The sequence below is a fragment of the Ursus maritimus genome, unplaced genomic scaffold, assembly GCF_017311325.1.
Source record: "Ursus maritimus isolate PB19 unplaced genomic scaffold, ASM1731132v1 scaffold_23, whole genome shotgun sequence".
Classification (NCBI taxonomy): Eukaryota; Metazoa; Chordata; class Mammalia; order Carnivora; family Ursidae; genus Ursus; species Ursus maritimus.
This window is the reverse complement of record NW_024424786.1, coordinates 47,006,370-47,027,160: the sequence shown is the minus strand read 5'-3', so window position 1 is coordinate 47,027,160 and position 20,791 is coordinate 47,006,370. Positions and strand designations below refer to the sequence as shown.

Here is a 20,791-nt window from a genome sequence, read left to right as displayed (position 1 = left end):
GTTCTGCCGACGGCCAAGAGTCCGGAACCGAGGAGGGCCGAAGCGGCCCGAAGTGCAGAGCCGAGTCCGTCCGAATTGGCCCGAGGCGGCACGAGGCCTTCCGAGCGGCTCCGCGCTACCCCAACTCAGCGCCTAGGAGGCCTGCACCACCCGTCGTCCCCCGCAACAGGGTCGCCGACTGCGGGACCGAATCTCGCCGGCGTCCGACGCAGCGCGGCCCGGCCCAGAGAACCTCTCGCCGCAGGCTCCGCCCGCTCGCGGGAGCCGAGTCCTTCCGAGGCTGAGCCGAACAGAGCCGAACACTGCCGAGCCCGAATACTCCCGAGCCTCGGCTCTCCGCCTCCTCTTGTACGAAAGTGCCCGAGCGCTGCCGGACAGGTTGAACTGGCCTCGGCGGCGGATCGGAATCAACTCCCGAAGGGCGGCGCGGTCGGGCCCCTTCGGGAGCAGAAGCGAAAATGGCCGAAGGGACGCGAATAGCGCGGAGCCAAGAGACTGCTGGGATCGCGGCGGACTCGGCGGGCGGGGCCGGGCGGCAAGATGGCTGCCGCCCGGCGAGGTAAGGGCCTGGGGCTGACGCCTTGGGTAGCTGTCGGGGGGTCTGGGGGCGGGCCGCGAGGGTCTCGGGACAGCGCCGCGCCCTGCGGCCCGCGGCTTGGGCTGGGGCCCCGGGCGGGAGGGGGCGGAGATCATCCCGGGAAGGGGTTTCAGTCCGGTCTGGTTCTTTCTGGTGGTGGAAAGGCGGACGGGTCTGGAGCGGCTCCCAGCCGTTGCTGTTCGGCCGTCTTGAGTGTCGGCGGGGTGCGGCCCCGGGCCGTTGGGCGCCTCTTGCCCTCCCCTGGCCGGCGCCTCGCTCGGCGCAGACGCCCGGCTGTGCACGCCCCCGGGGGGGGGGAACGTCCCCCGCCGCCGGCCCCCGGGGGCCGCGTGCACGCTGCGGTGGGCCCCGGGCGCTGCGCCCCGAGCGCGCCGGGCACCGTGGCCGGCCGCGGCAGCTGCACGCTCCAGAGAGCGACGGGCCCGTGTGCCTTGAGGCCAGGGCGGAGGCTTGTCGCGGCCCGGGGCACCCTGTCGCAGTCGCCAGCAGCTTCGTGTCCAGGACAGAGCACCTGTGAGAATGCCGGGCACGGAGGGGTGTGGTGGCACCTGCCAGTGGGATTGCCCCTGCTGGTGCCGATCCTGCCCGGGCCACCAGGTCCCCGCCGTCGCCGCGCCATGTACAGCGCTGAGCTCTCAGCAGCCCTGACAGCTGTCGTGTGCACACGTGTCGTGAAAAGAAAGCGCGTGAGTGGCAGGCGGCTGTGTTACTCTGGGCTCCGAGGTACCTTTGTCTCGTTTAGCGTCCACTCTGGACGCAAAAGCCCGCTTTTCCCGCCTCCGTCCTGCACGGCTGTTACTGGCTGGAGGGCAGAGAGGAGGGGGGGGAGCTGAGGTCTGAGCCGTCTGCGCGTTTGACTCAGAGCCATCCCTGAGGGCCCAGATCGCCAGACCTTGGTGGGAGGCCACTGGCAATGAGGCGTGTCTGCATTCGGTGAAAGGAAGTTCGGGCCAGACCAGGAGCTCTGCACACCTCGTGTATCATCTCGGGGGAGCATTTGTCCGTACTTCCGCATGAACTTCTGAAACACTTGTTCACAGCCTCTGTGGTTACAGTAACTCACTGACCAAAAATGCTAGGTCCTAAAAGCCAGGGCTGTACTTAGAATGAGCTCCTTCCTGTCTGAAGTCCACAGAACAGCCCATCTGATTGTAGCCACCTTTAATGTTAATTATTTAAACCCCACATCACGTACGGTTTTTATACATTTTTTGTTCCTGAGCCCTCACAGTTCTGACCTATGACAATGGTTGGCTGGCAAATAGATTTGAAGTGTCTGAAGCCAACCTTCAAGAGAAGAATCAAAAGGGAGGAAAACCCCAATTAATGTGAATTCCACCCAAATAATGGCAAGTATCTAGGCAGCCTAGGTTAGCTAGGGCCTGGAAAAGAACGGATCAGGTTTCCGCTCGGCTTCCCTGCTCCCTGCGGCTACCGGCTCCCTGCCATGTGCTGCCTCTCTTGGATGCTGAGCTCTGAATCTGTTACTCATTCGCTGTGCTGAGCATTTAAGACCCTGCCCCAGCGAGACTCCACAGAAGGCCCGAATCTGCTTTGATGTCCCCACAAAAACTCAGCAAGGCTGAGAGTTTCTCTCCTGCCCCCTTGGGGCGTAAGGGGAAGTGGAATTGGAGAGAAGACAGACAGATGGTTCACATCGCTGTCTTGCTTGCTGCTGGGCAATATAGCTCAAGTCTCCTTCTGAAGGGTATGTTTGCCAAATTCTAAACTATTACTGATGTTTCTGCATGTCACAGAAGTGCCACTAGTGTGAGCCTCTTGGGACAGGAAATCTGCCCCAGGGCAGTTCAGTCAAAGAGTTAGTCAAAGATCCTTCAAACTCAGAACCATTTCATGGGCAGAGAGGCTGTCATCTCACGATGAGCGGAAACACGTTACCTGCTGTGGGGTGGGAGAAGGTCCAAGAGACACCATGGGAAGAAATTGGATTGCCGCTGTAGGAAATTATTATTTGAGTGAGATTTGGGGCAATGTATAAAATTCTAGAGGAAAGCAAGTATCTATCATCAATTACAAAAACAAAAACAAAGAAAACAACAGATCTGTACCCTGAATCAGAAAAAGTTCTCTAGGGGCGCCTGGGTAGCGCAGTCGTTAAAGCGTCTGCCTTCGGCTCAGGGCGTGATCCTGGCGATCCGGAATCGAGTCCCACATCAGGCTCCTCCGCTGGGAGCCTGCTTCTTCCTCTCCCACTCCCCCTGCTGTGTTCCCTCTCTCGCTGGCTGTCTCTCTGTCACATAAATAAATAAAATCTTTAAAAAAAAAAAAAAGAAAAAGAAAAAGTTCTCTAATTACATCCCTGAGGTAAATGTGCAGAAAGCACAGAGGAGGAGAAAAGCTGCTGTCTGCTGGTGCCCAGGGCCTTCTCCTTCCCTGGCAGTGGAGCAGAAATCTGCCTGTCCTGGCTGCCCTGACCTCAGCCGTGGATGGAGGCCTCGCTTTCTCCCCACCGCTGAGCTCCCGAGGACACGCTGTCTCCCAGCCTCGGGTTCTGAAAAGCAGACGGCAGGTCCTCCTCAGAGGGACAGATGCAGAGGTGATAGGAAGGGACCTAGCTGCAGGCCCAGATAAAGGTGGCTTCTTTCCGCAAATGTGGGAGAAAAGAGTGAAGCCGGGACCCTCCGTCAGTGTTGGAAATGGGCCAGGTAAGCACCCAGGTGGGACCTGGGGCCTCACTGACCTATATGCTTTCTTTTCCAGGGAGAGCTTCCTCCGTGGTGGTATCCTTCTGCTGTGTCCCCTGTCCCTCAGCTGGCCTCAGGCCCAGGCCTTCACAGGACGGCACCTGAGGGCTCATTGGCTGGATGCATGAAGGCAGCTCTGAGTTCCTGCTTTTTGTTCCTTTAAACCCCCACGTACACCCTTTCTATAAGTTCTGAGTAGAAATTCCACTTTTAAGTGGGAGAGACAGTCACTAACAGATTTAGGGAGTTGATAGGACTTCAGTGGGGCGTGCTGGCTCCATCACCCTCCTTCTTGGCTTTGCACCTTGACTGGGTGGCTGCCTGCCTCCCGCCAGGCCCCCTGGAGCAAGAGAGTGAAGACCCCTCACTTTGAATACTTACAGACTCATTTTATAAGTGTACAGTGCTCAGGAAAGTTAGTAGACATTTAACTGCACAAGAGAATATATTTTCTTTGAAGAAAGTGGAAAAAAAAGTCATTCTTTGCTATCTAGTAACCTGGGCCACAGTCAGGGTGATGCCCCCAAGGAAGCCTGGTGTTCCAAGGCCGTCCTGCCCGCAGTCACCAGGGACACACCCAGCTCTCCCGTTCCAGGCTAGGAAGGACATTTCCTGTGACACCAGAGGAGTATGGGTAGAACCCCCCCACCCCCGGCCACCTGCAGGTGCACCTCTGAGGACCCGGCAGGGCGTGCGCCCTAGCGTGGATGTGTGGGCAGGGCCGGTCTCTAGGCCCGCGAGTCCTTAACCGCTGGCCAGCTCTCGTCCGTGTCTCTGCAGGTGCTGCTCTATCTGAGTGGGGCGTACTACGCCCTGTACTTCCTAGCTACGCTCCTGATGGTTGTGTATAAAAGTGAGTCTTCAGTGCAAAGGCATGTGGGAGGGTGTCCTTGCTGCTGCATGCCGCCCCCCCAATAACTGGAGTTCTGCTCTGTTGCCCACTGTTCTCCAGGTCAGGTTTTCAGTTATCCTCATCCTTACCTGGTCCTCGACCTGACTCTGCTGCTTCTGATGGGGATTCTGGAAGTGACTCGGTTGTATCTTGGTGAGTTGACTGAAAACCATATAGTACGTAGGATCACAGAAATACTAGCTTACATGCTGGGAACCGCTGAACCTTCATCCCTGTATCGCGTGGTTCTTAGAGACACTTTTGATGTCAACCACTTAGCCACTTGCTTTGCAAGCCTCCCCTTACAAGTTCATTCAGTATTAATTAGTTTATTCAGAAGTTTCATTCAAGAGGCAGGCAACACGGGCAGCACCCTTGGGAGAGACGCTTCCACTTGGAAGCCTATCCTGCAGAAGCCGCAGGGTGACAGACAACACTGCGATCACAGCCCGACTGAGCCAGTTGCCTGGAGCCCCAGAGTATTCACCTCACCCCCTTCCTTCCCCTTCTGTTGGCCTCTGTAGTCTGGAGAAGGGTCTGGAGTGTTCTGTCAAGTGCCCGACAGGGCAGCAGAGCCTGGAAGTGTGGGAGGGCTCCCCGAGCCTCCTCAGTCCAGCTCCAGGGCCATTCAAGTGCCCTTAGGCAGCCCCCCATTCAGTCTCCAAAAGCGTGGGCTTTCCCTCTAGTCCAGCCCAGCCAGCGCTCAGTACACAGGGTGCAGCTTCCAGCCCTGTCTTCTGCGTCCTGCCAAGTCACAGGCACACACACGCCAGCACATCTGTGTTCTACCCTGGGATCGTACATGCGTGTTCTGCTAGTATGTCCAGGAAATGCTCCCTCCATTAGAATAGCCGGTGGAGCCCATGACAGCTGGTGCTCCCAGGCCGCTTGCATGTCAGTGCGTTCTGCGCTCACACACACAACAGCGACACCCAATCAGCAGTGAGGAAACAGGTGCACGCCCTTGTCAGCAGACCCTCAGGACTCTGGGGGGCAGGAGCAAGTCTCCTGGGCATCCTACTGGGCATGCGGGGCCATCAGCGTCTGCCGTCACAGACGAGCCCACGCACGTGGAAGGCAGATGGACGGTGCTGGGCACCCGGGTCAGCTACAACAGCTGGGGATCGACGTTTCCTGCGACTGACCCATTTGTCTGTAAAATATTCAGGTTTGGTTTCGTTTTGTTCTGTTTTTTACAAGCGTGCATGACATTTTCCAGAACTGGCCTTAGCCCAGAGTAAAATATTTTTGGCAATTTTAAACAAAACCTCCTCAGTCCACTTGGAATTAGGAAAAGGCATCAGAACGCAACTGAGATGGTTTTTAGAAAAAGAAATTCCCTCTCCCACGCCACAAATGACCCAGAGGCTAAAATTCAGACGTTATCCTGCGATTGGTTTTTACCCTCAGTAGGGAGAACACACTCCCTTGTCACACTTTGCTTTCTGATGTTTCATGAGTGCTGCGGTGGGCACAACAGAACCTTTTCCCAGAAGCCTCAGCCCTGCAACCAGACGGCCGAGCTGGCGATGCGCTGGCGCTCGGCCTCCCTGCCGCCTCGCAGCTCTCCTGGGCACACATGGGGCAGGGTAGGTGCCCCGGAGCCCAGCGCCCACTCCCCTGTCTGCTCTGCTCTCCAGGCACCAAGGGCAACCTGACGGAGGCTGAGGTGCCCCTGGCCATCAGCCTGGTCCTAACGGCGGGAGGCGCCCTGCTGTCCACCTACTTTCTGCTCTGGCAGACCCTGGTGCTGCGGGCAGACTCCATCCTCAGCACCGCGCTCCTGGCACTCCATGGCCTGGAGGCCATCCTGCAGCTGGTGGCCATTGCTGCCTTCGTCAGCTAGGCATGTGGTGCCCGGGGCTGGACAGCTCTAGACAGACGCTGCCTCCTGGGAGCTCGGCCGTGTCCGGCTGACTCGCTCTTGGGTGCGCCAACCTGCTTGACGGCCGAGGGGAGCAGGCGAGGGTGGTGCCCGTTTTGCCACGATGCCATGCACCTCTCACACAATTGCCGGCATTCCGTGCTTTCCACACTGGTCCACCTGGAGCTGCGGGGCGGCGTGGGAAGCCTGGGACCCATGGCTCACGGCAGGCCGAGTCCTAGATGATGGTGCGCTCTGCTTTGCAACAGATAGAAATGCAGAGGAGCCAGCAAGCTCCAGTGTTTGTGGGGATTTTTGCAGCGGTGGCCCCTTTCCCCCTGGGGCTTCTGCAGGGAGCTGGTCTGAGGCCCCAGCGCTGAGGGGAGGGAGGCAGAGCATGGGAGCGTGGTGGGGAACAGCTTGCCACTGGCCCGCACTGGGGCTTCAGGGCTCCCGTGTCCAGGCGTCAGTCAGGAAAACGTCAGGAACGTTTGTACTGCGTTAAATGCATTCACAGACTGCAAGGGCTCCTGGAAGGACTCTGAGTTCATTTCTGTAGTAACTTGTCTGCGTTTGTCTGTGTCACACTCTTGTCCACGTTTGGAATAACATGTTTGAGTATCGAGATATTTTCTCTTTGCCATATTGTCAAAATAAAGAGATGTTTGTATCTCCCTGAATTTCTCCTAACCAAGTCCACCTACCTCTTCCAGGGTTCTTTCTCGATGCACAGAAGCACAACCCCCCCCAAGCCCGGCAGCACACCCCACCCAGGCCTCACCCAGAAACCCAGGGAGCAGTGCTTCCCCCGAAAGTCAGCAAAGCTGGGCTTCGGGGCCCGTCCTGGGCACGGCTTCAGCGAGGGGTGGCAGCAGCACCCTCCCCCATCTTGTCCTTCTCCAGGGCAAGTGGGAGCAGGGGTTCTCCCCTCTGCTGGCTTTGGCTCTGGCCTGGTGCACACCTGTGGCCCCAGAGGCCGCATGTAGGCGCCCTCGTGCTTACCTGCTGCTCGAGTGCGAGTGTTCGGTGGAGCTTAGTGTCTCTGACGCCATGGGCACTCCCCAGGGGCTTGGGAAGGACGGGACAGGTGCACTTGCTCTCTGTGGAAACGCTCAGCCAGTTCCCCCGCAGACCCTGGCGGCATGACACCTGTGGCCTTAAGGGTTCATGGCCTCCTGCCGAAGCATCTAGGCTGGGCCCCGACACCCCCATCGCTTTGGCCACACAGAGGTGGCGGTCACCTGTCCCCAGAGGACACCATAGCTCTAGGTGCCTCCAGAGGCTCCCTGCTGCCTCCTGGTCTGAGGACAATCACTTTAATTTCAGAAGTGTAGTAGTGCCCACCTTAGCTGCTCCCTTCGGAGCATGCCCTCCCATTTCCTGCCTGCTCAGGCTCCATCTCCAGGAAGGACGACGTGCCTTCTCTGGGTGCTCAGCAGAGTAGGGGAGAGAACCAGGAAGCCAGGGCTTACCAGGGCGCGGGAGCAGGGCTGGGCCCGAGAGGAAAACCACTTCCTGCACCACCTCTGAGAGCTCACCTGTGATGCTTTAGACAGCAGATGGGGAGAACTGCCCCAGGCACGGGGGACTCCATTCCCCCAGGGGGTTCCCCAGGAAGTGCTCTGTGTCAGCCCCAGGTAAACAAAAGCCTACTGCCCTTGGGACCCTGCCTCCTGATGCACCCTTTTCCACCCCCACCCCACCCCATGAACAATAGCCAAAGCCTTTGTGTCCTTGCACATGCCTGGCGGTGCCCACCACTGCCTGGACTTGCCTTCTGCCCCTTCTCTACTTCCTCCCCATCCAGCTGGCTGAGGCAGGGGGAGTCAGTTCAGGAGGAAAGATACCGGCCCCATGCTGTGGGCAGAGGGTGGGGCCTGGGCCTAAGGAGGGGGCTGCAGTCTGCAGTGCCCTCCCATACCTGTTCTCTGCCTGGGCCCACAGGCAGCCCGACCCACCCATCAGACCCCCAGCCCTCAGGGGGTGCCCATGCTGGACTGGGGCTGCACAAAAAGACTGTGGGATCTCCTGGATTGTGGAGGAGAGAGCCCTCTCCTGCCTGGGGAGCTCGGAGTGCAGGACCGCGGGGTCTCTGGTCTCTCGGTTCATACCTTTGACACCCACTCACGGACTGAAGCCTGACGCTAGCACTCCCCGAGACCAGAGGGGCCAGCCGAAGAGGAGGGGATTCTGACCCGGGCCTGGCGCCCAGGATAGGCCCCTCTCTCTGCTGCGGCAGCTGAGGCTGGGAGATACCCGGCTGCTGGGGTGCAGCGCAGCCTGCCTCGGGAAGATCTTAGGACCTCGCCCTTGGTCGCCCGGTACATCCCTACGGGTGAAGGGCTCCCAATCCGCCTACCCGTCACGAGGGCCCCAGTTCTGGGGTGGGGACTGCGGGTCCAGGGGGCCCACGGGGCGGGCGTTGGGGACCGTCCGCAGGGAGCCCCGGGGGGGCGGGGCCGAGTCGAGGGGCGGGGTGTCCTCGTCCCGCCCCCACCCTTCCCCCCGCGCCCGCCGGCTCCCGGGTCTCTAACCTGCCGCTCAGGTTCCTCCTCGCGGCCCCGCCCCGGCCCGGCCCAGCCGCGCGTCCCTCCCGCTGCCGAGCCCGGGCGCCCAGGCGAGGAGCCGACAGACGGGCGGACGGACGCGCGGACAAGGGGACTCACGGGCAGCGCGGGCGCGGGGCCGCGAGGAGCAGGTGAGCGCCCCCACGGGTCCCCACTTAGCCCATCCCGACCTGCCGGGCACCCGCCCGCGCTTTGGCCAAGGAGCGACGCAGAATCCCCGCGGTCAGACGGCGGTCTGGCTCGGCCTCAGTTTCCCCAGGTGGCCGTGCGACTGGGGCCTCTGGCCGGGGTCCGTGGGCTGAGCCCGGGCGCCGGAGGCAACGGGGTGCGATAGGGCTGCGCCGAACCCGCGGCCAGGAGCCTGATCCCGCTGCGGCCTGGTCTGCCCAGCCTGGTCCTGGGGCGGTGCCGGTGCGCAGGGACATTTTAAAGGCAGTGGCACCTGAGTCAGCCGGCCCCCTCCCAGCCCTGGGGCTCGGTGGAGGGAACCCCTTCCTCCAGCGAAGGGGGTAGGAAGGGGAGAGTTCTTCCTGCCCCTGGAAGCCCCAAACCCCCTTCCACGGGACAGGCTGGGGCCTCCTTTGTGGCCAGGGGCTCCCTGTGGGTTGGCTCAGGAGGCACTTCCTGGGTGAGCCAGGAGGGAATCCAGGGCCAGAGAAGCGTCAGGGTAGGGTCAGGTTCTGGGTCAAGGGGTGTGGGAGTTTCAGGGAGGAGGAGGCTGCATGCTGGGCTGCAGGGGGCCTGAGGCTCCCCCAGGTTCCTCCTCCCTGGCCAGGCTGGCCTGGGGCCGCCCCCGTGGATGAAGGTGTCCCCGGTGGCAGAGAGGACGGTAGGTAGGCTTGCGGTGCATCTGAGGTGCAACCACAGACCACCTCTGCCCCCACTCCAGGGGTAGTCAGCCCCAGCAGCAGCAGCAGCAGTGGGAGCCGGGGCCCAGCTGGGGGCGCCTCTCCTTCCCCACCTCTGCACGGTTCCCCCCAGCCCCTCCCCTGGGGAGCCCTGCCCAAGCCTCTCCTGGTGCCTGCCTAGAACGGTGGGGGCGGGGGGTGGGGGGGGCTTGGTGGCTCAGCATTCCACCCCGCCCAGTCTGTTGGACCCCCCCACTCCGTGCCTGCCTCCCCAGTGCACCTTGAGCCCACCCCTTCCCCACCCAGGCTTCCCAGGCTTATTCCTCCTTACCAACCAGGTGGGGCCCTCCCTAGCAGGCAGCTCCCGGACTGGGCACAGCCAGGGCCCAAGGGGTTCCCCCATTCCAGGGCTCCACCCGGCTCCCTCTGGGCCTTAAGCCGACTCCTCCCCAAGGTCACTTGGCTGTGAGCTGGAATTTGAACTTGGAGCTGGGCCCCCCACCCTCCCTGCCCTGCTGGGGCCTCCACCACTTCCCAACCAGGCACCATGCTCGGCCCTCCCTTTGCACCCGGAAAATGGCCGCAGTAAAACCAAAGTGCAGTCTGAGCCCTGGGCTGGTCCCAATCCCTTGGGCCCACACAGCTCCCCTGCCCCAGTCAGCTGACTGAAGCAGGCCTGTGGTGGCCCCTCCCCCAGCTGCTCCCCAACCCAGATGCCAACACCTGGGCTCACCTCTCTGGCTGGCCCCACCGGGCCCCCAACCTGCTCCAGGGAGTTGAAGGCCATGGGTTCCTAGCCTAGGCACCCCAGAGGGGGGGCCATGTCACAACCTGCGTGTGTCTGTGTGTGCCCGGGGGCCTGGGTTTTGCCCAGGTGTGTGTGTGCCCAGACACACGTGCCCAGTGCCCTTGGCTCAGCCCGCCAGGAATCCCATTAAGCAAACACTCGGCTCCCTCGCTGAGGTCATGGGCATACCGGACATTCTCCACGGACAGATGGTCAGAGGAATCTGACCAAGCCCCTACTCCCACCCATCCTGAGAGAGCCAGGACCCTCAGTGGCACATGGGAGGGGGTGGCCTGAAGCCCCCAGGCCCCTCACACCTTCTGGAAACCCTCTTTGTAGGTAGGACCTGGTCCCACCAGAAAGTCCTGGGGTGCTCCCTGGCCCGAGATACCAGGACCCCTGCCCTGTGACCACCCACTCTGGCTGACTCCAAATACAGAGGGACAGCCTTGTCAGAGGTCCCCAGGGAGCACAGACCCCACAGGACATGTTAGTCTGGCCCAGGGGGGCCAGGCTCAGCTCCCCCCCGCCGACAGTGTGCTCCCTCGACTTTGTTCTGGGCTCTGGGTCCCCAAGGCCACACCTCTCTCCCCACACCACCCTGACCCCATCCAGGCTCCAGTCTCATCCTGTGCTGCCTTCCTTGGCTCCCACCTGCCTCAGGGCCTTTGAACATGTGTTCCCTCTGCTTGGAAGGTGGTTCCTCTCCCAGGTCCCCTTTCAGAGCCCCCAGAACTGTCCTTGCAGGCCCACCCCAGACAGCCTTGAGAGTGGGACTCCTCTACTGGCTCGTCTTGGGGTCTGTGGAAGACCAAGGGTCTGGGGTGAGATAGAGGCACATGTCTGCCAGCTGGGACCTGGGCTGGGAGGTCCTGCTGTGTCCAGGAGGCAGAACTCTGCTCTCAGAGGACACCCTGCCCAAGCACCCTGGGGAACATGGACAGGACAGGGCTGCAGCCTCTGGATCTGGGGTGAGAGGAAGAGGAGATCAAGTCCTACCCTGGGAGCGGTGAAGTCACCGACGAGCCCCAGGGAGGTGTCAGCTCGGCTGCCCTCTCCACTCAGGTGTGGGCTGGGTACTAGGCCCTGGACTCAGGCCACAAGGCTGCCCTTCCATCGCCAGCCACCACCGAGGACAACATGAGCCAGCTGGGGTCCGTGAGCTGCGGCCCAGGTGCTGCCAAGTGAGTCCCCAGGCCCCACCCACTGGGCAGTCCCCAGGGAGGGGTGCGGTGTGGGCCTCGCCCTCACCAGCCCCTCCCCTGCAGTGGCAGCCTGGGCAGGTCTGACGGTGTGGCCAGGATGAGTGCCAAGGACCTGTTTGGTGAGTGAGGCTCGAGGATGGGCTGTGGGGTCTCTCCCACTCCCCTCCCCCAGGCTGTGCCAGGCCCCCACCAGGGGGATGCAGGTCAGCCCTCGGTGCCCAAAGGAGGCCCTCGGACCCTCACTAAGCAACAGCTGCTCAGGCCCCTCCCTCCGTCACCGTCACCGTAAGAAGAGAGGCCTTTACTAATAATTCAGGGACCATCAATATTGATTCGGCAGTGCTCCGCACTGCAACCAGATAGCCCAAGGGGCGGGGCTCAGGCTGGACGGAGCGCCAGGTATCTGCTCCGGGGGGGCGGGGCCTGGCCAGCCCCCACCTCGCCCAGCTCTGCCCTCACCCCACATACTTTCCTGCCTTTGGGCTCAGTGCCCTGTCTGGAAAGCTAGGAGCCCCAGGGAGGGACTGAGAGATGTTAGCTGGCAGCTCTTGGAGTTGGGGGAAGCCCGGGACTGGACCCCTTCCTAGCACGGTGGGGCCCCCTGCCCCCTCTAGGACAGACCCCTAGCATCTGGGGGCAGAGGGGGCTTTTCTCTCACATTTCACACCCTCGAGTCCTTTCTGGTGGCAGCATCCCTCGCTTCCACTCGGCCCTCCCTGTGGCCCAACCTGGGAGTCCAGTCCCACCTGTACCAGGGGCTGTGGGTCCTGCCCTCTGCGGTGAGTGACTGGTGACTCCCTGCTCAGAACAGAGGAAGAAGTACTCCAACTCCAACATCATCATGCATGAGACCTCCCAGTACCACGTCCAGGTGAGGCCAGCTCCCAAGGAGCACCCCCAGAGTTCCCGGGCAGATGGGGAAACTGAGGCACAGGGAGACAGCCCAGCTTCTGACACCCATAGCAGGCAGCTAGAGCCAGGGACTGCCCCACACCTGTCCTGGGCTCACCCATGTTGGGGGAGCCCCCTCCAATCCTGGGTAGCTCACAGTCTGGGTGGCATAGGAGCCCTGGAGCTACGTAAGGGGCACGAGGGTACTAATGGCCAGTGCAGGCCAGGCAAAGACAAGGCCTGGGTGCTGTCTGGCAGTTCTCGGGTGGGAAATCCCTGTGGGAAGGAAACTGTCATCCTGGCCCCCAAACAAGGAACTGGATTAAGAGGGAGAAGATAGAACACAAACACACTCATTGAGCTCCTGCAGGGGGAGCCTCAGATGGCCAATTCAGATGGACTCCGGGAGAGTCCAGACTGGTTAGCTGCACTCCAGACCAGTGGCCACTCAGGAGGCTTTTCACCCTGGGTTAGCTTTGATTCACACTTAGAACTCAGGAAATATGTTTTTTAAATGACCTTCCTGGTTCTTGGCCACTGTCCCAGCCTGCAGGACAACAAGGCTAAGAATGGCTGAGGAGGGAGGAAGGGGCAGCCTTGGACCAGGAAGAGGGGGGCTTGGGCCAGGAAGTAGGGGGGACCCTGGGCCAGGAAGGGGGGGCCCTGGATCAGGAAGGGAGGCCCTGGACCAGGAAGGGAGGGCCCTGGACCAGGAAGGGAGTCCCTGGATCAGGAAGGGGGGCCCTGGATCAGGAAGGGGGGCCCTGGATCAGGAAGGGAGTCCCTGGATCAGGAAGGGGGGTCCCTGGATCAGGAAGGGGGGCCCTGGATCAGGAAGGGGGCCCTGGATCAGAAAGGGGAGCCCTGGACCAGAAGGGGGGTCCCTGGATCAGGAAGGGGGAACTGGACCAGGAAGGGGGAACTGGACCAGGAAGGGGGTCCCTGGGTCAGGAAGGGGGGTCCCTGGATCAGGAAGGGGGTCCCTGGATCAGGAAGGGGGAACTGGACCAGGAAGGGAGTCCCTGGGTCAGGAAGGGGGGTCCCTGGACCAGAAAGGGGGGCCCTGGACCAGAAAGGGGGGCCCTGGATCAGGAAGGGGTCCCTGGATCAGGAAGGGGGGCCCTGGATCAGAAAGGGGGTCCCTGGACCAGAAAGGGGTCCCTGGATCAGGAAGAGGGGCCTGGATCAGGAAGGAGGGGTCTGGACCAGGCAGTGGGGGGACACTGAATGAGGAAGAGGGGGCCCTGGACCAGGAAGATGAAGACTCCCTCCCTCCCCACAGAACCCCCCAAGCCCAAGAGGCCAGGCAAGTCCCTGCTTTCTGACCCTCAGGGTCCTGGTCTATATGATGGGTCCACAGAGACGTGGGGAGCCCCCAGGCTCTTGAGCTGGGCTGTGTGGAGTGAGCAGCCCTCCCTGGCGGGCTGCTGGCTAAGGGTCCGAGGGCAGGGCACAGGGTGGGGACAGGTCAGCTTCGTCCCCTTCCTTCCCAGGCAGCTCTTGGGGTTGGGGCAACATTGTCCTTCTGGGCTTTGGTCCAAGCTAGCCTGCGGAAAGACCCCAGCCCAGGAGCATCTGTCCTGCTTGCCCAGCAGCTGGCAGGGCTGGGGGAGTGGATGGGCTTGGCCTGCCCCTCCCAGGCGAGGAAACTAAGGCACAGAGAGAGGGTAAGAGGTGGGGGCAAGATCAGACCTACCCCTGGCATGGGGGGCTGCTAAGACGTGTGGGTTTGTTCGTTTTACTGTTTTCTAAATCAGTGTGCCGTAAGGCAGAGGGCGTGCAGCTGTGTTTCGGGCTGGTGTGGTCAGCACGGTCAGGAAACAACAGCTCCTTTACCCCAAAACTCACTCCTGCCAACCCTAGTGGTCATGGTCTTCCACGCACCGTTTGGCAGCACTACTCTGCCCCACAGCTCTCAAGTTTTACTTTTTGGAGAACCCCCCCCCCATAATTGAATTCATATAGTTTATGACACCTTTGTTCTGCGTGGTAAACTGATTTCAAGACAAGGCATGTCTAGGACAAGACCTCTCCGTCTCCAGCAGCCATGCCAGCCCCTGGGGACCCTGCGTGTGGCCCTGCTTCCGTACACTCGTGTGTGTCCAACCGCACCTGATTGTTGGGTGGGAGTCCTTTGCACACGTTGTCAGGTGTGTGGGTTAGAGATATCTTCTCCGTCTGGTTCGCCGGTTTATATGCGTAAGTGTCTTTCCATGAGCAGAAGTTGTTAATTTTGATGCTGTCCGGCCATATCCACTTTCCCCCTAAGGTTAGGGTTGCTTTGTTGGTTTTTTCCTTTGTGTGTGGGCGGGTAGGGAGTGGTCATTGCCTGACCCGAGGCTCTGAAGATTCCTTCCTGTGTCTTCTTCTAGAAGCTTCACAGTTGAGGCTTTTACACTTAAGTCTATGATCCATTTGACATTAATTTTTGTGTATGAGACTCGAGGCTAATTTTTCCCCATAGCAATGTGCAGTTGTGTTAAGAAGATGTTCCTTCTCCCATCAAATTGCTTTGGTGCCTTTGTCAAAAAGTGAGGGGGATTGAATGTGGATGGGTCTGTCCGTGCTTCGTTTTGCGATCTTTCCCTCACTGTAGCTTTATTGTCGGACTTGAAACGAGCCAGTGTGAGTCCTGCAACTTTATATTCTTTTCCCTCAAGATTTTCTTGACTGTTCCAAGCTCTTTGGACTTGCGTGTACATTTCCACCCCCAGAACAGCCTGCCAGGACTTTGATTGCATTGAGTCAAACTGACGTCCTGATGGTCCTGAGGCCTTCCCGCCCGGGGACAGGCTATCCCTCCACGGATCAGGGCAACTCTGACTTCTCTCAGAACGTTTGTCGCCTCCACCGTGGGGGTCTTGAGTACCATTTCTCTAAACATTCCTTAGGCATCTGACTTGTAGACGCTGTGTAAATGGTACTGTTTTTTGAAAAGCCATTTTCGAATTGCCGCTAGCATATGGAGGAACAGCTGGATTTCTGTGCAGTGGCTCGGTGTCTTGAGACCCTGCTGAACTCACTTATTTGTGCCGTTAGTGATTTGCTTGTAAACCCACTGTGTTTACTCCCATACAGCCAGGCTGTCTGCAATACGGAACTTGGTATCTCGTTTTTAGAACGTCAGTGCCCTGGTTAGGACCACCGGCACGGTGCTGAAGTGAAGCAACACAGAGTGGACACCCTCGCCTGTGTCCGATTTTAGGGAGAGATATCCAGTATTTTCCCATCGCACAGGCTGTATTTTTTGTAGGTACAGCCGATTAGTGAGGAAGCTCCTTTCCATTGTTTGCTGAGAGTTTTTATCATGAAAGGTGTTACATTTTGTCAAATGCTTTCTCTGAATCTACACAGATGTGTTTACGACTGTTGATGTAAGTCCGTCACGCTGATTTTTCTGAGTGTTGAACCGCCCTTGCGTTTCTGGGATAAACCTCACTCATTCACGTGTATTATTTTTTTTATGTGTTTGGACTAATTTTATGTGATGGACTAATTTGCTAATATTTTGTCACACATTTTTGCATTAATGTTCATTAGAGATATTGGTCTATAATTTTCTTTTCCCGTAAAGCCTTGACCGATTTTGGTGTCAAAATTGTGGCGGCCGTATTAAATGAGTAGGAAAAGTATTCCTTAGTCCTGGGTATTCAGAAAGAACTTGTGAAAGATCGTTTTTATTTCTTCCTTAAGTATTTGCTAGGATTCACCTGGGAAGCCCTCTGAATGTAGGATTTTATTTGTGGGAGATTTTTGACTATGAATTCACTCTTACGCATGTAAGATCTACAGTGATGGTCCTTCTTTTTTTGTAGTTACTGATCATTTGTGTTCTCTCTCTCTCTGTCTCTCTTTTTTTTGTTTTTTTGATCAATCTTGCTGCAGTTGATCAATTTAATTAATCTCTTCAGAACCAACTTTGGGCTTAGTTGATTTTTCTCTATTGTTTGTCTGGTTATTACTTTGCTGGTTTCTGCTCTTAACGTCCTTCTTTCCACTTACTTTGGGTTTTATTTGATTGTCTTTTTCTGGTTTCTTATGGGAGACATGGTGATCACTGACATGAAGTATTCCTTCTTTTCTGACTCGCCCATTTACACCTGTACTTCCCCCCCCCACACGCACACACACACACACTCGTTTCTCCAGTCCTGCAACTTTGATGTGCACACCTTTAGTTTTTATTTTTATTTTTTTTAAGATTTTATTTCCTTATTTGAGAGAGAGAGCGTGCGCGCGAACAGGGGGAAAGGCAGAGAGAGAGGGAGAAGCAGGCTCCCTGTGGGACTCGATCCCAGGACCCCGCGATCATGACCTGATCCGAAGGCAGATGCTCAACCGACGGAGCCCCCCAGGCGCCCCACGCACACACCTTTGTTGTCATCTGGGTCAGAACATTCTCTGACTCCCCATGACTTCCTCCGTGCCCCGTTCTTCCCTGGAGCACTCCGCTACAAAGGCTCTGGCGTCCCGAAGCCCTGCCGTGCTGTGGTTTTGTTTTCATTTGTCTCTAAGTCTTTCCTTATTTCCCTCCTGATGTCTTTGGCTGTTGGTCGTTGATGCAGACGTGTGTTGCTCAGTTTCCAGTTATTTGAGGGTTTTCTAGTTATCTTCTCTGTTCCTGGTTTCTAATTTAATCCCATCATGGTCAGAGAACACACTTGGCAGGGTTTGAGTCACCTGAAATACTCGGAGGCTTGTTTCAGGGCCAGGCACAGGGTTGTGCTTGGCTTGGTGCTGGTGGGTTTTGCTAACACTGTGTGCTTTGGGGCTCACCCCGCCTCGCACAGATGGGTCGGCTGCCTTATGTCCCCTGCGGGTTTCTGCCCCCTTCTCTCTCTGACCTGTGGACGCACACACGTAGGCTGGGACCACCCCTCACGACCACACTCAGTCTCGCATGTGAGGAGAGAGCGCACCCCTCCCCAGAGCCCCTGGGGTGTGCAGAGTGGGGGCTCCCGCTTCTCCACAGCTAACCTGCGAGTGTGACCCACAAGGACGTGTTAGACTGGTCAGTAAAACAGGTAAAAGAGCCAGCAGTTGACTCATTTCAGGAGTAGGGATGTCCTAGTTTCACTTTGCAGTTGTTGAATGAGACTACATATAATTTTCTAAATTAAAAAGTGAGTTATATTTATTTTCCTGGAGACTCTCCATTCAGCTCTTTTGCCGATTTTTCTATTGAAGTGTTAATCTTTTACTTATTCACAGATTTTTTTTATTCATTTGTCATTGGTATTCTTAATAATTATACTTAACAAAATAGAGCTTTTAACAAAGTAAGAGCTGTCAGTGCAATGCATACTGGTCTTTTTATATATTAAGAAAATCAGCCTTCTCCACATCTATTACATCTGTCTCACTTTTTTTTTCTCTCTATTTACTTCATATACGGTATTTTTTTCCCCAGGCAGAAATGTTTACTTTTTCATTAGGTGAGAGTTTTTGGTCTTTTCTTCTGAGCACCTGGACTTTCTTCCTTGCTTAGGAAGGTGACCCTGTGAGGAAGGGCATCCCGAGGTCATCAGAAATCGTCCAGCATTTTCTCCTAGCACTTTTGCAGCTGGGTCTTGACTGCCTCGAGTTTAAGAGAGAGTTTATCCAGTTGTCTCAGCGTTGCTGACTGACTTCAGTGAAGGGCAATAGGACACATGGGGGAGCCTGAGCCAGGCCTGGAGACAGAGGAAGGAGGGTTCTCGGAAGGGGAGGGCTGGGCTGGCCAAGGGTCCCCAATGGCCACCCCACAAAGCACCCCACATGGCCACTCCAGATGCTCACTCATCCCAGCACATTCCCAGAGGGCCTGGCTGCTGTGTGCCAGGCACTGTCCCAGGCACTAGGGAGATAACACTGAAACCAGCAGCTAGAAAATAAACAAAGAAGCATAATGTCAGATTATGATAAATAAAAACAAGGCAGATGAGGGGGTTGAGAGTGACGCTGTAGCCAGGCAGGGGGAGCAGGTCTGTCTGAGCGGAGCCCTGAAGGAAGAGAGAGCTGCAGAAGAGTAGGGGAGGTAAACTGGGGACAGACCATGCAAAGGCCCTGTGGTGAGCCTGTGCCAGTTCTGCTGGGAGGAACAAGGAGGCTGGTATTCCTGGAGTCCAGCCACAGGAGATGAGGTGGGGTGAGGGACTGTGTGTGTAGGGCTGCCAAAGGTTTTATCAGGGCATGTCCACGGCCCCCACAGACATCCATCAAGGCAGAGCAGAGACCTTCCCCGAGGGCAGGGCCGTGTCTCTTCATACCCCCAGGGTAGGGGATGTCCCTCTCCCCCAAGCTCCCAAGGTTGGCCCTGGCCCCTCAGGTCCCTGGGGTGCAGCCCCTTGAGCCTCGCTCTGGGCACAAGGAGGGCTGTCCGCGGAGTGATCACCTGCCCGCCCCCAGCACCTGGCCACGTTCATCATGGACAAGAGTGAGGCCATCGCGACGGTGGATGACGCCATCCGGAAACTGGTGCAGCTGAGCTCCAAGGAGAAGGTCTGGGCCCAGGAGATGCTGCTGCAGGTCAACGACCAGTCTCTGCGGCTGCTGGACGTGGAGTCGCAGGTGTGGCAGCGACAGGGCAGCAGGGGCAGGGAGGGCAGCCCAAACCGTGACCCAGACACGCAGCTGGGCCTCTCTGCGGGGGCGGGACAGGATGAGGAGGGCAAAGGGCAGGCGGGGCAGGAAGGACTGCGCCGCTGACAATCCAGGGAACCTGGTCACACACAGCACCTCGCCCACCTCTGGCTCCGGCCTGTCTACCCGCTGTCCCGAGGCAGGGCCCGGCTCTGCCCCAGCCGCGGCGACTGCCTGGCAGAGTCCAGGTCTGCGTCCGCGCCGCGCCCTTGCCGTGCCTACCAGTTATGGCTGTGTCCACGGCACACAGCCCACAGGCCGGGCTCGCGAGTCACGCCCACGGCACTGTCCGTTGCTCAAGTCCAACCCGCACCCGTGGCTGTGAGCCCATGTCTGTGTCGGGCCGGGTGACACGGCCAAGCCGCATCCCAGCCCCCTGCCCCCCAGGAGGAGCTGGAGAACTTCCCGCTGCCCACCGTGCGGCACAGCCAGACGGTGCTGAACCAGCTGCGGTACCCCTCCGTGCTGCTGCTCGTGTGCCAGGACTCGGAGCAGAGCAAACCCGACATCCACTTCTTCCACTGCGACGAGGTGGAGGTGAGGAGGGGGCGGCGGCCGGGAGGGCCCCAGTGCGCCTGCGCCGGCGCCTGCCTGACCCCGGTGCCCGCAGGCGGAGCTGGTGCACGAGGACATCGAAAGCGCTCTGGCCGACTGCCGTCTAGGGAAGAAGATGCGGCCACAGACCCTGAAGTAGGCTGCGGCGCGGGGGGTGCGGGGGGCGCGGGAGAGCGGGAGTGGGGCTGGGAGCCAGGCTGAGCGGGCCTTCGCCCCCATTGCAGGGGCCACCAGGAGAAGATCCGGCAGCGGCAGTCCGTCCTGCCCGCCCCCAAGGGCCCAGCCCCCATTCCCTTCCAGCGCTACGGCAGTGACGCCCCGTCCACCAAGAACCGTGTGGGGCCGCCGATGCCACTCCCTGAGCCAAGTATGCTGAGCGAGCCGGGCTGGGGCTGCATTCGAGGTCGGTGGGGGTGGCCTCCGTCAGTAACACCTGATCTTGCCTCCCCCACCCAGGCTTCCGCCGTCGGGAGTCGCTGGACGAGGAGCCTCGCGCAGTGCTGGCTGAGAAGATTGAGAAGGAAACGGTGCGTCTTGGGACAGTGTCCCCATCGGGTGTGCGCCCCTCCAGTCAGCCCCCAGCCAGCACCCACCTCCTCCCCCAGGCCGGGGACCAAGAGACAGTGTGTGGGGCTGTCCCTGCAGCGGGTGGGGCGCCTGAGACTGACCCCTGCGTCCGCTCTGACCCCAGCAAATCCTCAACTGTGCCCTGGACGACATTGAGTGGTTCGTGGCTCGGCTGCAGAAGGCGGCAGAGGCTTTCAAACAGCTGAACCAGCGCAAGAAGTGGAAGAAGAAGGGGAAGAAGGGGCCCGCAGGTACGGAGGGGGCGTGGTCCACGCGGCAGGAGGGACAGCAGGGAGGCGGTAGGGGGACCGGAGAGGATGCAGAGAACAAGGTGCAGAAGAGGCGCGTGGCCACTGAGCTGCTGGAGGCCCCATCTGAGCAGGTGGGCTGCTGAAGGCAAGGCCCCAGGCACAGAGATGGCCAGCCAGGCTCATAGCCACTGCCCCCCTACTCCCCATTCCAGAGGGTGTCCTTACGCTACGTGCACGGCCCCCCTCTGAGGCCCAGTTCATCGACTGTTTTCAGAAAATCAAGCTGGCTGTCAACCTGCTGGTGAGTGCAGGGGGCCGCCTCCCCCCATCCTCCCCTGTCCTCCCCCCATCCCTCTGTGCTGACACTCGGGGGAAGTCAGGGAATCTTTGCCCCCCTTGTTCCCAGCGCCATCCCCCCACGCTGTCTGCCCCCCCCCCCC

At 59.1% G+C, this 20,791-nt stretch overlaps 2 protein-coding genes across 4 annotated transcripts in view; both read left to right on the top strand.

Annotated features, from left to right (window-relative positions):
• The first annotated feature begins 405 nt into the window (after window positions 1-405).
• TMEM80 (transmembrane protein 80) lies at window positions 406-6,739 on the top strand. 3 transcript variants are annotated; one of them, XM_040639736.1, is made up of 5 exons: window positions 406-559; window positions 3,320-3,339; window positions 4,063-4,156; window positions 4,256-4,348; window positions 5,836-6,739. In XM_040639736.1, exons 1-5 carry the CDS (start codon window positions 541-543, stop codon window positions 6,039-6,041), a joined length of 432 nt encoding a protein of 143 aa, XP_040495670.1. In that variant the 5' UTR covers window positions 406-540; the 3' UTR covers window positions 6,042-6,739. The 3 variants fall into 3 exon arrangements, with proteins under 3 accessions (XP_040495670.1, XP_008697823.1, XP_008697824.1); XM_008699601.2 differs by lacking the exon at window positions 406-559 and adding an exon at window positions 925-1,284 and having other exon boundaries at window positions 3,320-3,433; window positions 4,084-4,156; XM_008699602.2 differs by lacking the exon at window positions 406-559 and adding an exon at window positions 925-1,321.
• Window positions 6,740-8,666: 1,927 nt separating this feature from the next.
• The window catches only part of LOC103671095 (epidermal growth factor receptor kinase substrate 8-like protein 2), a 21,448-nt gene continuing 9,323 nt past the window's right edge, over window positions 8,667-20,791 (top strand). The window contains exons 1-12 of the mRNA XM_040638799.1: window positions 8,667-8,757; window positions 11,327-11,445; window positions 11,530-11,585; window positions 12,273-12,337; window positions 18,745-19,036; window positions 19,118-19,299; window positions 19,366-19,515; window positions 19,589-19,668; window positions 19,758-19,900; window positions 19,990-20,060; window positions 20,225-20,351; window positions 20,564-20,652. Coding sequence (XP_040494733.1) covers window positions 11,402-11,445; window positions 11,530-11,585; window positions 12,273-12,337; window positions 18,745-19,036; window positions 19,118-19,299; window positions 19,366-19,515; window positions 19,589-19,668; window positions 19,758-19,900; window positions 19,990-20,060; window positions 20,225-20,351; window positions 20,564-20,652 — 1,299 coding nt within the window. The 5' untranslated portion in view covers window positions 8,667-8,757; window positions 11,327-11,401. The remainder of the gene's footprint in view (window positions 8,758-11,326; window positions 11,446-11,529; window positions 11,586-12,272; window positions 12,338-18,744; window positions 19,037-19,117; window positions 19,300-19,365; window positions 19,516-19,588; window positions 19,669-19,757; window positions 19,901-19,989; window positions 20,061-20,224; window positions 20,352-20,563; window positions 20,653-20,791) is intronic.